The 17,126-nt window shown below is 41.7% G+C and overlaps 1 protein-coding gene across 1 annotated transcript; it reads right to left on the bottom strand.

Moving 5' to 3' along the window:
• On the bottom strand, positions 1 to 16,444 carry LOC133975029 (putative cytochrome P450 120). The gene is made up of 11 exons (XM_062412877.1): positions 16,034 to 16,444; positions 14,910 to 14,987; positions 14,640 to 14,724; positions 14,376 to 14,411; positions 14,100 to 14,239; positions 13,797 to 13,920; positions 13,370 to 13,514; positions 13,000 to 13,110; positions 10,521 to 10,648; positions 4,458 to 4,545; positions 1 to 1,337 (listed from the first exon to the last, which is right to left on the bottom strand). The coding sequence occupies exons 1-11, from the start codon at positions 16,221 to 16,223 to the stop codon at positions 1,140 to 1,142; spliced, it is 1,323 nt and encodes a 440-aa protein (XP_062268861.1). The 5' UTR covers positions 16,224 to 16,444; the 3' UTR covers positions 1 to 1,139.
• Positions 16,445 to 17,126: the final 682 nt, after the last annotated feature.

The raw sequence follows: 17,126 nt of genomic DNA, 5'->3' as shown, positions 1-17,126 counted from the left end.
TTCTCGGCTACAAACCTTTATTTAACGCTTACAGCATTTCTATCAAACAGATACAAACATAAACAATATAATTTGTTATTGCTACACTTTCACATGAATAAATTAAGACATTAAAACTGGTATCAGTGTCGCTGGCGGATAATAAGGCTGCTGTGGTCCACGATTCAACGGGCTTTAAAAAATCATTCCAAGCCTCACGAAAAATTATTTAAAATGCAGGCACGTGCTCTGACAAGCCTCCTGGCATCGTTCACATGTGATTCAGATGGCGTGTGTATCACTGCCGACTGAACACGTTCAAAACTAACCAGGTGAGTGTGTGTGTGTGCGTGTTGAGTGAGAGAGAGAGAGACAGAGAGAGAGAGAGAGAGAGAGAGAGAGAGAGAGAGAGAGAGAGAGAGAGAGAGAGAGAGAGAGAGAGAGAGAGAGAGAGAGAGAGAGAGAGAGACAGACTTGCATACTAAGGGGAGGACAAGTCAGTGTCAGTATGACGAACTGTTGCTAAGCAGTGCTGGTTGCTAGGAGGAGGGGGGGCAGGCAGGTTTGCCGTCAGTGATGGAATCTGAGGGCTTACCTCTGTGTGTGTTTGTGTGTGTGCACGTGTGTGTGTGTGTGTTGATTTATTTAGTTGAAACACTGACTCTACAATGTGGCAAAAAAACGATTTCTACGTTATTCAAACTACAGGTATGGAGATTTATCAATTTGAATTAAAAACAGGTATAAAAAAAAAGGAATACAATTTTAATAAACACGGCATCAGCTCAACCTTGAAGCGAAGCCTGATGTATGAGACAAGTTCCTGCAGTTAAATCTAATGAGCCGATGAGATTTGTGTGTCGTGATCTTTTTTAATGCTGTAAAATCTGGGATAAGAAAAAAATTAAATATATATAGCGTCTAGCGTTGTCATATTTAACAAAGGAAGAATGAGTCACTGACTTTCTGCTGCAGATTCATCACAGACAGCTGCAGAGGAACTGGCAGAGTGAAACCAACACGCTCCTCGGCTTCCCCCAGGAAGATTACTGTATTATACGCAGCGGGGGGGGGAAGCCTCTCAGTTTGACGGCTTCCCTCTCAGATTTCTTTCGAGCCTACATGTTGTTGTTGTTGTTGTTGTTTTTTTTAAAAATCTTTCAACTGGTAACGTCACTAGATGTGCTGTGCATCCCTGAGCTGGTGTCACTGTTGTCAGATCTGGTCTGATCCAGTCGGGCGAAAGACATGGTGGGGGGGTTGGCGGGGCGAGACACAGGCAGCCATTTGTACTCCAGATCCTGAGATGGAGGGTCCAAACGCCAGTCGTAGTGCGTTAACAGGTACACACAGGCTTCCTGCACAGGTACACAAAACAACAACAGCCCTGATTCACATTGCATGTTTTTAACTGAACTCACTTATGGACGCTGCAGATTTAAGAGCAGTGTGGGCTGCACTTTTTTTAGTTTTTTACTGCAGAGCTAAAACGAACTGTTGAGACTAGAAGGCACTTGGCAGAGCGAGAGCATCCGCCAACGCTGAATCACTCTCCAACTTTCAAACCTCCAGCCTCCACAACACTCTGCTCGAATGTTGTTTTTTCACATTTGGAAATCGCAACGCAACGCAGCACCTTTCAGCAGCCAAGCTGAAACTGAACAAAAATTTGAGTCATTAACGTCACGACTCAAGTTCAAACATAGACGTATATATATATATATATATATATATATATATATGTGGCATACATATATATATCTCATATATCCAACCACTAACATGGAGGAGGCAGAACCTGTACTGCGGTCAGCCACCAGATGGCAATCAGGATGCTTTGGCTTCACTTTTGGGGAGCTGTCATGTTGTCTATGTATATGTGACAGTTTTGCACCAAAACAATATAAAAGGAGATGTTCAACTATGTCCCCCCACAACAGAAAGAAACATCATCCATCCTCTATTTTCATTCTATGGCTGCACTCAGATCTGGATTGCTGGTAATTCATAACGAGTATCTCTTATTGGCTGATACTCTGATCTGACTATACTCGCCCCACCTCCCTCCACTTTATGAATGAAGATTTGCCTGATGGAGGGGGAGGAGCAGGATGGATGAAGCAGGGAGGGAGGATGGAGGAAGGATGATTAGGATGGGGGTAGGGAGGAAGGAGAGAGGGGGGAGGGATGAATCGAGGAGGCGATGAGTCACATCTCTGACCTAGAGCCCTGCGGTCTACTTTTTACTCTGGTCACACCCTTCTATGTGTGGGTGTGTGTGTGTGTGTGTGTGTGTGTGTGTGTGTGTGTGTGTGGTGGCATGCGAGAGTGGTCGGCCTGCTGAGCACCAATCAGACACACTTTAAAGAACCAATCAGTCTGGTGTTTTAGGCATAGCAGAGCAGGTTACAGTGAGGGATGAGGTTCAACGTGTACATCGTCACTGTAAAATAAACCCCACCAGTGTGATGGATAGTGTCTTTACTTCCTGACGTGTGTGCTGCGGTTTTCAGAGATCGACTTTTACCGAGGAACTCCTGACATCATTACATGTCATTTAGCTGACGCTTTTGTCCAAAGCGACTAACAATTAGTACACTCAACATTCATGAGAGGCCATTTAGGGGTTCAGTGTCTTGCCAAGGACACTTCGGCATGCAGATGGGAGAGAGTGGGGTTTGAACCGGCAACCTTCTTGTTGGAGAACCACCACTCTAACCATTAAGGCACACCGCCCCCGATCAGAAGACAAGCTGCAGTTCACGCCTGATTTCATTACCTCCACCAGGGAGGTTGTTTTCATCTGGGTTTGTTGACCGTTGGCAGGATTACTCAGAAACTACTGAACCGATTTCCATGAAATATTATGTGTGTGTTTGTGTGTGTGTGTGTCGGGGGGACTAGCCTGACCTTTTCACAACTTTATTGACTATAATTAAATTCTAACTACCAGAAAGAGCTCATACATTCACTACAGTGCACTTGCAGTATTGGTATTTATCTCCTGTTGCTCTGGAAAGCCACACGCCACAGAGCTCATCAGCTGACATTCAACATCAACTGGACTTTGGCCTAAATAGCAAACACCATTATAGCTGTGTTTCAGTGATTAATGTATTACAGAGTTTTAATCCTAAGGTATTTACATTATTTCACAAACCAGCTTCTGGTTGTTAGAATAAGACAGAATAAAATTATGTACATATAAACACGTTTTATTTTATCTTACTCTCAACATCAGGTTATTTCCCAATTGACTAAAGCATAGGCATGAATTGCTATAACTGCTGTGGACACTATACAATGGCAAAAGTGTTTGTATGTAAATGGACGTGACTACTCATTGTCCACTTGGGAAGCTGAAGCATGAGAACAATGTCGTGTCCACATTATCCCATTCATGCCATTTTCGAAGCAATAAAAAAACAAGCAGCCGTCTCGAATCAGTACTCCAGTTTTAAATAATGAGATATGATTGTGCAGCTGAAGAATGAGGAGCGAGCGGTTCAGTAAACCACCGGGGACATTTCACCTGAGCTCCATTCAATCAGGCCCGAGTCAGCTCAATAATAAAACGGAACTTTTAAGCTACTACAATTGATTCATCTGCAACTACTGAAAATCATCCCCACACTTCTTGTTATAACTGTGAGGGTCCACTGGGTAAACTGGGTCACGGAGGTTGTTTTCAGGTTGGAAATAGCCCTGCACTCCCCAGTGTCAACACTTGTACAGTGCCCACAACTGTTTCCAGAGAGAATCGCCCTGCATGGGAAATAAATCTCCCTCCTTCCTGTTGCAACACCTGCAGCACACCTGTTCCGGTGTCGTCTATAGGATCAGGATGTAGGTGTGTGTGTGTGTGTTTGTGTGGGTTTATGTTTGTATACCTGTCTCGTGAGATACGCGTGGTGGCTATGGTGAATGTCACCGTGGGGAAGAGCAGGTGGTTTAAACAGGACAAACTGTACCTGGACTATTTCGTCTGATATCTCTTTCAAACACACACACACACACTCACACTCACACACACTCACACTCACACACGCGGCCAAGCATTTGATCATTCCCATGAGCAGTGTTCTATTTACTGAACAGTTGGGGGATGGTTCACCTCTCTTTCTCTGCTTTTTCTTTCTCTCTTATTTTATTCACTGAGCTATTTAAGCTTCAAACCTCTGAAATAAGACTCAAAATATCATAAACAAAGAACAACCACAGTCTGTTAGTTATCCATAATTCTTATTTCATCAGCTAATTTAGAAGTTTCGCAGTCATATCGGTAATGGAGTTTATGTTTGCTGATATATGCTGATACGAAAACTACTGAATAATGCAGAAAAGAGGTGCATGCATGTTTACAGTTTGTTTACTTGTCAATTAAAGTGCCATATTTTAGGTTTTTCTTTTTTGTATATAGTTATTTATAATAAAGTTATGCTTAATCTTTAAAATGTCAGTGTTATGAGCAGAGTCACCTTGAGGAAAACGTCTGCAAGCTTGGATCCAATACAGTTCCTGGCCCCGCTGCCGAAGGAGCACAGGAAATGCTCCTGACCTGCGTTCCTGCACAGACAATAAAACATGGTATTTAAAAAAATGCATATACATGCAGATAAATCAGGAATAAACACTTGTGCTTGTCTTTTCTTTCTTTGAATCGGAGCACTCAAGCCAGCATTGTTCAACAGGACTGGATTCCATTCATAGTCGCTGGCTCAGCAGGATAATGAGTCCTTCATGCTGCTGCTCAGTGCATCTCAACAAAACGGTCAAAGGAGGCGTTTGTTATCCACAGAATGATCATCAGAGGTGACATCAGATGAAGATCAGATGACGATGACACAATAGGGTGGACGTCACTCAACACAACCTCACAACCAATGAAGGAACGTGAAGGGTGGCCAGTGAACAGTGGCCCTTGTTCATCAATGTATGTGAATAAATGGAGATGTGGTTAAATGTGGCATTGAGAGAAAATCTTAACCAGAACCAAGAGAACTCTTCTTCTGTGGCTGTTCAATAATTTACTTTAAAGTCCCTCGTCTGGAACACAGAGCAACATCGGGCTTGTTTGTTTAGTAATGTCTTCACTGATTTACGTGTTGCTCATAAAAACTTTCACATCATGCAGTCGATCAGTAAGATGAGGTACATTTCTCCTCTCATGTCTTATTTTTAAGTAGTTCGGTAAAACTATATTTGAGTTTAAAGTAGTGTTTACTTCTGTGCATTTCTTTAAGGTCTTAACACATTTTGAGTGCGTTTAAATTATTATTTTTTGCATCAGCAAGGCGTTTATGATTATCTTGCATCTTGCATGGTTTATGTCCTCAAGGCTCAAAGTCTCTGTGCACACGTCCACAGGGTTAATTTGAAAAAGGGGATTTAGTATTTTTCAACCTGAGCTCTATGTTTATTAATGTGTGTGGCTGAATGAATGGTACTTATGGGGCAACTGCGACAGTCCACGAAATCTCCACTAAAAGTGCTTTTATTCACCAGTAAACGTCTCAAATTGTTATTCTGGGTCTTTGCTAAGAGTTTGGAAACATTACCATCACCATTCATTTACACTCACACAGTCATAGACATAGGGCCCAGGTTTGAATAAGAGTGAAATTCTGCTTAAACGTGGTACCCATGTTACCAGTTTGACCTCCGACCTCTCTTTACCAACTATATTACAATTTTTTCTTTTGCGGTTCAAGAGGAAAATCACTCTTGAGAGGATGACGCTTCTTTTCTTCTTAAAACATATTTAAGATGAGGAGATGCAGGTCGGCTCAGATTTGTCAACAGCCTGCTGATACAGACCATCTCTCCCCTCCCACCGCTAATGCATCCTGTCTTCCTGAAACCTGATCTCTGATTAAAGGCAAACAGGAAGCATTAGCGGTGTGTATAGTCTGCGTCCATTGTGTGTGTGTGTGTGAGTTACAGACACCGAGAGAGGGAGAATATCAGTGTTCTCTGCAGCATCTGTCTAATGGTTTAATGTTCTATTAGTCTCATCCTGAAACAGTGAGACTTGAAGTGCATAATGCAGTCTTGTAACACCATGACACAGAGAGAGAGAGAGAGAGAGAGACTCAGGAAGCAGTCCAGCATAAGGTTAAATCAAATATGCTGAGCGGATAGGAAGTGAATCACAACTGTATAATCTCCGTTGTGTAGTATAAGTGTAATGAAACTCTGAATACATTGATGGATTTAATGTAATTACCCATTAGGTTTCACAGAGAGGAGTCAGAAAGATTCTCTGATACCACACTGACATGTTTCCGGTCGTCCAAAGGCTGAAAATGTTTTAATTATCTAACATTTAAATGGTTTAAGACGAGCACCAGGCCTCTTTAGATCCACCATCATTCAACAGTCACAAAAGAAGAAATGGAGCAAAGACGAGAAAATGTGTGGAGTTAAGAAAAGCAACAAATTGACCCGAAGGCAACGAAGCAAGAAGTTGTTTAGAATCCAAAATGATGGAACTTCTTGTTTTATTTGAGCGAGAGACGACAAAATATCTGCTCAAGTGCTTTTAAATAGATTAGTTGTCAACTCAGATTTGTTTGGAGGTGGCTTCCTGGTTAGTTAGGTCTCTACAGACACTAATGACTGTGGTGCAGCGGTGGCTCAGGAGGTACACCGGGTTGTCCTCTAATTGGAAGGTTGGTGGTTTGATCCCAGGCTCCTCCAGTAGACTAACAGAAATAACTTTGATATTTAGCTGGTTGACATAAAATGTTTTAATAAAACTAAACAAAAACAATGGCAGCTGAATTAAAGATATGAAATAAAAACCAAAAAGTCCCTCTGGTTAGCGTTGATTGTTCTGAGCATCACATTCCAAACTTTAAGAGTGTTATGCTGTAATTATAAGAATGTTCCTACTCTTGAGTTTTTATCGTAGAGCAATAATTTTGACAATATAACTTGATATTACCAAGAACAAGTCCTGCTCTTTTACAGTAAATACATTATTAAAACATAAGCTGAGCAAACAGTCAGTATTTCTTTCAGATTGATCTAAAACTAGCTACACAACCTGCTGCAGCAGCTCTGACTTTTATCTGTTGGAGCCATTTATCTACAGCCAGGGCCTGTGTGGCGTTTGGCCGACAGGATGTTAACTTGCTATCTTCACTATTTGCTTCCAACTGGAAAAACACACACACACACACACAAACTCTCACACACACACACACAAGCTGGCAATATGTGCTGGGACACACAATATACACAAGCATCGCACAGAAAACACACATGCACGGTGTTTGTGCGCAAACAGACGATGTGGTTAAACTGTAGTTATTGCAGGTGGGCTTGTTACGTAACAGGACCGCAGTCGTTAGATTAAACAGCCAGGTGGCGAGGGAGAGGAGCCAGGCAACTATCGAGGCCCACAGGAAGAAAGTGTCTCCAGGAAGACTGCAGATGGAGAGGAAGAATCAGGTCGGAGGAAAGAGAAACAGACTGGAAGATAAAGTGGAGGATGGAAGAGGAGATTCAGCAGAGAGAGAGAGAGAGAGAGAGAGAGAGAGAGAGAGAGAGAGAGAGAGAGAGAGAGAGAGAGAGAGAGAGAGAGAGAGAGAGAGAGACTGACAGACAGACTAGGTTCATTTACTCAGCTTGATGGAAACTCACTGGTTTAAGCAGAATCTATACATTTAAAGCAAGTTATATTTTAAAGGCTTCTTAATACCACTCGAGACTTAACTTAACATAAGAAAATATGCTTCAGTAAATAGAGTCATTCTCAAGCCATGTTCATAGTCAAGCAAGCAGCACATAACACAATTCGTAATTTAAGACAATTTAATATATTTTGGGACATTTTATTCATCAACTTTTCTTTAAGTGCATAGACGGCTCTGTTATTACTCGCAGCTAAATGAACGTCTACTCAAGCTTAAGGGTCACAGACATGTATTCTCAATTTGTGTATCTATATATAGACTTTAGGTCATTTGTTCCTAAAGCAGATGCAGTTTTCTGTATTTATTTGTGATTCATTGAAATTTCTAGCAGCACCCTTTGAGCCCTAGTGAGTATTTACAGCAGTAAAGGCTCATCTCTAACGTTTCTCCACACAAATGGAGATTCACTCTGTGGCTTAGATGAATAAGCTTCGGCAACACAAACAATAATAAACGGTTGGATCAGTTCATTGTCACTCTTGAATAGGATTTGGTGACAAATATGTAATATCACCAGATTTATCCTTTAATGCTCAGGATGTGTTTTTTTTTATGAAAGTATATCACAACACACACTTTCCTATTGATATATCTGTTTGATTTTATGACTCATTTTCGAGATTCTCCTCTGACTCATTCTTTTACCCCAGCCCATCCTGCAGAGCACGATGTTCACACACACACACTCTCACAGAGACACCCACACACAACCACACACACACACACACACACACACACACACACACACACACACACACACACACACACACACACACACACACACACACACACACACACACACACACACACACACACACACACACACACACACACACACACACACACACACACACACACACACACACACACACACACACAGTGCAGGGGGAATCCCCATTGGTAAAAGCGGGTGTGAGGTGGCCAGTTACCATGGAAGCAGCTACCTGTCTATTCATTCATAGATTTTTTGTTTTCTGCTCTGCTTCCTTTACCCACACCAGTGAATCCAAAAAGACAGCCATTTCAAAACGTGTATCATGCTCCCTAAATGTAGATCATCAAAAGAACATATCCTGAATTAATATTATTTTATACATATGTAAGTTATATTTATTATTTGTATGGTATAATAATATGTAGCTTTTGTTTGTTTTTTCTTTGTTCTATTGCCAGTGAATAAAAACACAATGTTCCTTGTGTGTTCAGGCTGTAATATCTTATCTAAAGAAAATCTTTGTTTCTTACGATAAGATAATCCCTGTGTGTGCTAATGCTGCAGGATAAATAAAATGGTGATACAATAATTTACTTATGCAAATATCTATGAAGCTAAATCTTCACATGCAGACACAATCAACTGGGTTGATATGGATGTTTTGGGATGGTCTTTTAAAATAATCAGATTTCTTGACCTCTAAAATTGGCTCTAAATTAAATAAATTCATAAAAGAATAATGACAGATCATTTGATTTTAAGTCAGGAAAGAGAGGGTAATCCCTCAAAGGAAATGGTTTAAACAGATATTATTAACTCATAATTTATCTATCTCCACTGTTTTCAATTTGCAAATCAGCAAAGTGCACATAAAAGGGGTTTCATGATGGAAATTATGTTTAATGGGTAAAAAGGGAAACCCCAAATCAAAAAAAGGGAGTTTCCTGTTTTTTGTTCTGCGAGCCAAACACATGTGCTGAAGAAAAAGAAGGAAAAAAACACTAACACGATGGGATCTTCTATGACTCATTTTTCTGTATCCCATGGGGCACCATCCCCAATCCCCCCCCCACACACACACACACAGACACTCACAGAATTGCTAAAGACTGTGTCAGGTGACCGGTTTCCATGGCAGCAGCTACCTACATACTAAATACATTCACAGTCCCCCCCCCCCTCAGCCTCTGTCGCCTGAATGAAAGAGTATGAATGAGAGTAAACGAGTGAATGGATGAAGAGGGTGAAAAGGAAAACAGTCGACTGACAGAGTGAGGGAGGCCGATCAGGTTTCGTTTCACTGCGGCAGGGATCAGACAGCAGGTGAAGGATGTTGTTGAGCCAGAGATTGTGTCTCTTTGTGCATCTACAGTTGTATTCAGACGCCATGTATGTGTGGATCTTGATGCCTGTGTGTGTGTGTGTGTGTGTGTGTGTGTGTGTGAGGGCGATCAGGTCAGATTCAAGCTCTCAGGCGCTGTTAATCTATCTGCATTGGATGCCAGGGTACCGATGTAGGCGTATGTATGTTCAGCGTGATTTCCCAACACAGAACCAAAGCGCTTTCTGCAGTCTAGACCCCAGACAGAGCAGATTACTGGTCTGCTATTTACAGAAAGAATAAATGTCAAAATCAAACCTGTGTGTCTCCCGATTTGAAATGAGCCCCATACAATATTTCAAGCTTATCATGTAAGGACCCTGATCACAGGTAGAAACAGATTCTGTGTCCAAAATGTTTATAAATCGCTTATTACCTCTTCCGTTTTATTGGTTTATCTATTAGCAGGATGACCCAATTTCCACCAAACTTGGTGCAGGGATGGGGCCTGAGATGAATCCATTACATTTGGGTGTGGATGCAGATAAAGGAACCGGGGACATTTTCAACATTTTCAAAAATGTTTCAAGGAAAGATGAACAGATCTATATTTCCCAGGGTGTTTTAAGACAAATAATTCACGACCACTATAAATCATGAGTAGGACGATCTCTTCATTGAAACGCATGGTTATGTCCGTTAAACCCACAGCTGGATGAGACTGCTCCAGTTCAATAACTTCACTTTAAAGTCCTCAACGTCCGATGTGTAGAACAATAAACAACTCAATATTTAGCGTCTGTACCTGCCGCTCCACCTTTCTGGCAGGAAGTCGTCTGGCTGCTGGAACACCTCCGGGTCACGGTGGACACCGTGGCTGATGTAGATTGCACCGTGGCCCTTTGGGACGTGGAACCCTGCGAGGGTGGAGTCCTGTACACAACAAGAGAGAGAGAGAGAGAGAAGGTATATAGATACAGATATCACAATATTAACCTTGTGTAGTTATAGTGCATGAAATCAAAAGAACAGAATGTCAAATACTTAAGGTAAATGGAAAACATTTATTTGATGGAAGAAAAATTTATATCGACCCCTACCTTAGAACCACCTTTTTTTTCTGTGACTTAATTTACACCATTTACTGTAACATTCAATATCCTCTGTATTAATAAAATAATAGTAATATAAGCTTTTCTATTGTCTCACGTTATTAAGCTTTCACATGTTGACGTTGCTGTTTGCACTGTGAGGTTTAATGAACATCCTACAGTTGGAGAATAGTACAAGATTCCCTGTGATAATTCATACATTTCCAACGCTTGAATTATTAAAACACACTTCAATTTATCAAACGGGATAAATCATAGAAATGCTTATTCACATCTGATACAAACAGAAGGGGATTGTAAAGTGGATTTAAGTATCTACAGGCTTTGCACCACTTGCACTGAGGGTGAACTGAGTACATTGAAAATCCAGCATTGTAAGAACACGCTTAAACAACCTTTTGAACCTAACTGAACGGGAGACATTTCTAACCCTCATGTTTTCCTTGAACTCCCTTTTAAACCAAGTTTCCTTCGGGCAAAAAGCCCACTTACCCAATTGTTGCCCTTTTAATTCACCTTTTTCACTACATCCATTAGGAGCTGCACTAATGGACTCCCAGAGAACATGATCACTGTTTCACTTTGCTCCACCCTCGCTCTCCTTTTCTCTCCTTTTCTCTCTCTGCTGGAGTGGAAAATCTTACACAAATCCTCCTCCTTTCTCTCAGTTCTCCCGGAGAGACGTGCGTTCATCCTGCCTCCGACCTGCTCACAACACAATCAGGTTGCTGCAGCTGCTGCATATCTTTGTTCCACTTGATGGAGCTGATACTTTTTCCACCTGATTGTAAATACTAATAATCTTTCTCTGTTCGTAAACAAAAAACCTGCGCAGAGAAATCTTATTAACTCTTATCAGTCCCGATCCAGAACTTACCTCTTTCTTTTGTACTTAGTAGTATTTCTCTAGGGTTGTTAAGGTTCAGGTCATTTTCTTTGACCTTGCACGTCATGAACCCGTGTCCCATCCAAACACCTCAGGGAATCAAAATGTACTGGTGTGTTTCCCAGAAGTGTCTAATGATTCTGCTTCACAGCGTCACCAGCACGTATCATCCCCCCCACCACCACCACCACCACCAACCTCCGGCTCCCTCCCTCTCTACCTCCCTCCCTTCCTTCCTTCCTTCCGGCGGAGCGGAGCGGAGCGAGTCAATCCCGGAGACGGATCAATGCCTCTGATTGGGCTGTTGCATAAGCCTGGTGGATGAGGTCACAATGATAACACAGCCGGTTCGGGGGAGGAGGCCGAGATGTGCCGAACGCTATTAACCTCGGAAACATGCAGCCGGCCAGCGAATAGACAGGATTACTGGTGGACGGTGCTAATGTCAAACCAGAATACAGAATAGCAGAAACTATTTCAATGACTGACAGTCCACAAAGAAAACAATTATTAACAAATAAAGCAGCACTGTTAAGTTAGTTAGTTAGAAGTTAATGATAGTCAGACTTATGTTGCAGATCACACACAGTGGAATAGAACTCACTGACAACAAAGGCAAAGTAAGAGAGAAACTAATCTGTTAGAGAATCCAGGATGGGAAAGTGCATAACACCAAGCAGTGCAATGACACATATCGCGCTTCCTCTCGCAGCCAAACAGGAAACACATCGATCAATAATGTTGTGGCCCTGATGCCAGCAGGACTGAGTGTGCAACAAAAGTGTTTTGCATTTGATTTTAGAACAAAGTCGCCAACGGTTCGCAAATGCAAATATCTCTTAAATAAAATAGGTTGTCTCAGGACATCCACCCTAACAAGCTGAAAGAAGCTTCATGAGAAATGACTCAAAATGAATGTAGAAGATCAAACTGATTGCAATAACAATATTATTGAAAGGATCCTGTCCACCCCCTGTTGGTCTCAGAGTGTACTACACTCACAAGGGAGGACCTCACAGTTAAAGAGACCTTCAACTAAAGTAACTTAACTTAAAGTAATCTGTCGCCATCTAGAGGAGAGTAGGGGAACAAGCAGGACAACTAAATAAAATCCTGGAGTATAAATAAATCCTCTACTCACTTCATGATTTACTAATATTTACAGTGGCGGCAGTGCTCAGCGGAACAAGGTGCCCCCGCTGTCCCCCCGTCCATGATTTTGTAAGTCAGTCACCATGACCAGAGGTGTGATCTATGAGAACCAATAGAAAGTGTTCATGTCCGACCTGATCAGCAATTCTGCGTCCGCCTATGAAAGCAGGCCAGAGTCTCTGCACCTCCAGTAGTACGTTGTGCAGGTAGTCAGGTTCCTCTCTCGCACGCCGACGTTTCTCCTCCTGAAATTCAGAAGAGATTTCTATTTGTTGATTTAAAGTAAAACAAGAAGCTCTGGGCAATGATTGAGTTAGGGCACGTAGTTATTAAAGAGGTTTATCACAGGCTTTTTATATGGGGTTGATCTAAAGTGCAATTCTTACAATCAAAAGAGCTAAAAAGTCCTGTTTGTGTGTTACTGTTCACACAACTTCTATGTATTAAAGATCAAGACATTCAGCTGTATCAACACTTTGTGCACTTTGGCCTGTGTTTGTGTACCTGTTCGTTCCCGCTGAGTGCCAGAGTGAAGGAGGTGAGCAGCGACGCAAACGCTTTGGGGATCAGAGCTGAGATGAACAGCAGGAGATGCTGGGAGGCAGCGCAGGAGTCGGGCAGAGGCAGAGAGCCGAGAGAGCCGACAAAACTAGAGAGGGTCAGAGGGAGAGAGAGTTTCAGGCAAGAGAAAGGCACAGACACTATGAAGGGACATCAGGGTTTTCAGAGGATACGTCGCTGTATTTGTTTAGCAGCCATCTGTCTGAAAACTGCAGAAGATCAGGAGAATAAGCTAAGTTCTGCCTATTGGATTCAAACAAGTTGAATAAGAAGGTAAAGGACGAGTCAGTCGCTACAATTCTAGGTTCCTACATGTTCAGCAAACTTTAAATGTTGTAAAAAAGTGATTCTACAGGTGGCGGAATCTAACCCCTCTGTGTCATTCTCCAGTTTGTCTTTGATGATATCCATCAGTTTGTCTCTGGCGTCCAGAGCGGTGGAGAAACCCGACGACCACAGAGGAACCTTCATGTGGACCGGGGCCGAGATCAGACCTGTGGGTGCAGAGGAAACAAACAATGACAGAAAGAAAACCCTCAAACGTTAAAAAAGGGAACTGGTAAATCATGCAATGCTGAATTGCAGAACAACAAGGCCGTCTTACAGAATGAGTCTGCAAAAGAAAGAGAGCGTGTGTCTCACAGTACCAAGGAGCTGTATCAGTGTCTCTCACCGTGCCAGTGCAGGGTGCAGAGCTGCATGATTTCTTGGAACAGCTCCGGCTGCTCCTCCGCTCTTACGTTCAGAAAAAGACCCAAAACCAACTCCGTCCCCAGACGCTTGAAGACCGAGTACACACACTCTGGCTGCCCGCTACACACACACACACACACACACACACATGCATCAGGTGCAGATTACTTTTACTCTCCTATAATATTTAGTCTTTAATATAAATGGCATGAATTAAAAGCTTCTAAACTAGTAAACACATGATTGTCAGTGTTACCTGAGAGGGAGGTCCTTCAGACAGCGCACACATACACTGGAGAAAAACACACAATTGTCTTATTTTTAAGTAAATACAAGGGAGACTTATAAAAACATGTGTCCTGGCAGCAGATTTTACTTTATTACGTATGTTATAACAACAACATGAGCAACATCCACAAGTTAGTCCAGGATAAAATCCCCACCCTACACACCGAACGCAATTGATCTTTGGAAAAAGCTGCAAATAATGTGATTAAATGCTGAAACCCTGTTTCACTACCTGCTGATATAATCACTTGATGATTTCAAACAGCTTCCTGTGAACAGGCTGGTGAGGGACAGACGGAGAAGACAAGCCTCTTCACCTGAAACACACAAACGCAAGTTTCTCTGTTTTATAAAATATGAAAATTACCCAAAGTCCAAAGTGACCTCTTCAGGAGTCTTGTTTGTTGAAGCCTTGATGCTGTAACATCATCTTAGAGGTAGATTAGATGCTCTTCTGTGTGTGTGTGTGTGTGTGTGTGTGAGAGTTTGTGTGTGTCTTTACCATTAGTGGTGACAAGGGTGTCACCGTACATGTTGGTCATCAAGTCGGTGGGATCCTTCAGGAACACGTTGGATTTCTCTGAAATAAACCAAATAACTTGATTACATATACAATCACACATAAACATGTCTCCATCTGCGGTTGTGCATGTCAGTTATTAAACAACATTGACAAATATAGGAGAAAAGTTGGAAAAAGTAGGTTCTTATAAACCATAAACATAAATACTATATGTAAGTAGACTTCAGTGAGTTTTTATACAAATACTTCCATGTAATGTGAAACACTGACTGCAAATCATATCAGATATTATTAACCAAGACAAAGAGGACACTATTTTATTGAATACATTTTTAGTGTGACCTCCGTTTAATACGAATATTCAAGCGCACACTTTCATCAACGTTTTTATGTCATGTTTCCCTCCAACTCCAAACCAGTGCTGAATTACCAAAGATAAACGGGGCACAACTCTTTTTATTTGATTTTAGTTTTTTCCAGACATTTTGATATATTGTCCTAAATAATCAAATATATTCAATTTAATGAGATATCTTTTTCTAATTTCAGACTTTATTGTATCCAGGAAAAGTTAATGATGCATTAAGATGCTTGGTATATTTGCAATCATAACGACTGGTGTGAAGTTTTGATAGGATTAAATGATATTAAGTTATTTCATGCATGAATTCATGTAATTTCCTATTCAAGGCCCTTTTTTACAACAAGATTGTTTCCTATAAATCTTCAGTAGCCTCTTAATGTGTTTATCTGGCATTAATAGGACTGATATTTCACAAAGCTTGAATTTGACACTGTAATTTTACATTCCAGTGTCTCTGGAACCTGCAGGAACACAACGATTCTACATGAAAACTCAATAACAGCTGTTTGTTTCCTTCTTCTTTATCACGAGTCTCTCCCATGACTCGTCCCCCTGGAGCCGGGGTGAAGTTCAGTACATGTGGAGCGGATCCTGCTTCAGAGACCGGTCGAGACCAGGGAACTCGAGCTGTCCCCGCGTATCCGTGCTAACCTGACCCGGACTAGGTCAACCTAGGACACCTATAACACACACACGCACATACAATTGTAACACACGCACATGCACCTGCGCGACCTACCGCACAGCAGCTCTCTCATCCCCGCCACGGAGCAGATGAACACGGTGGGTCTGTTGAGCAGCCGGCCCTGGAACACTCGACCCCGGTGCTTGTCGATCCGCTGCCGGTAGAAGCTCACCGGGTCCCGGTAGAACTCCAGGGACTTGTCGCCCAGTAACGACACACCTGCATTTCCTGGTAGTTTGGACATTCTAGGAACCGATGACGCAAATTCGCACTTTTGACTCACAACTCGAGAGCAACCGCGGCTGCGAACTTGACCAAGACCGAACCAGGTCCAGACCCGGACTAAACCCTCATCTGGTCCTGACCCGGACTAAACCCTCATCTGGCCCGACTGGGGATCCGTTTAATCCGAGCGGTTTCGGGGGAATCGACCTATGATCACCGCTATAAATGTTGTCACTGTTTTCTCCGAGGTTACCTGAAGTGCTCACTGGACACTGATGCGTTCTCACCTGTCGGGAATTTATCGTTACCTTTCAACTACTTTTTGTTTTAATTTTTTAATTAAATGTTTAATTCTTTTCTATTGTATTCAACTCACAAACTTAAATACAAATAAAAGAAATACAGAAACTCATCATACAAAGAGGAAGAGCACAACTGTGGCTTTCCTCAGATGTGATACAACCAATAAGTGTAAAATAAAATAAAAATTGAGAGTTGAATGATATTGAAAATAATATATAAATATTGATATTTTGAAATGTTACTACAAAATTGTGTTACATTGTGAAGCAGTCTCCTCTGCTGGTTGTCTGGTGTTCTCACAGCCAAAAGACTAATAGAAATCATAGTAACACAACTTGCTGCGTATGTTGCACAACTGTATTGTTTATCCTATATTCTGTATGTTTTCAATGGTGTTGTCTGTGTATGAACTTTTGATGTATGTGGACAATAGTGTGTATCTACCTATCAATCTGTCTAGCGAGGCACGACACCTGAAAGCTATTCAAATTTAGCTTCTTGTTACAGATTTTGCATTATTCCTTTAAGGTCTCAGGGGTCATCATATCCCAGATTTGTGTGTGTTCATATTTCTGAAAATATGAACACACGTTTTCATTGTATTGACTGATGATTGAGT

This window comes from Platichthys flesus, chromosome 19 (genome assembly GCF_949316205.1).
Source record: "Platichthys flesus chromosome 19, fPlaFle2.1, whole genome shotgun sequence".
Lineage (NCBI taxonomy): Eukaryota > Metazoa > Chordata > Actinopteri > Pleuronectiformes > Pleuronectidae > Platichthys > Platichthys flesus.
This window is presented reverse-complemented; position numbering and strand designations above follow the sequence as displayed.

Excerpts from the sequence above, each read along its gene's own strand:
- LOC133975029 (XM_062412877.1), bottom strand. The coding sequence starts at position 16,223 with ATGTCCAAACTACCAGGAAATGCAGGTGTGTCGTTACTGGGCGACAAG. Across the intron at positions 14,725-14,909 it reads CACCCTTGTCACCACTAATG|GTGAAGAGGCTTGTCTTCTC; the intron begins GTAAAGACACAC and ends TGTGTGTTTCAG. Across the intron at positions 13,921-14,099 it reads CTGCACCCTGCACTGGCACG|GTCTGATCTCGGCCCCGGTC; the intron begins GTGAGAGACACT and ends CTGCACCCACAG.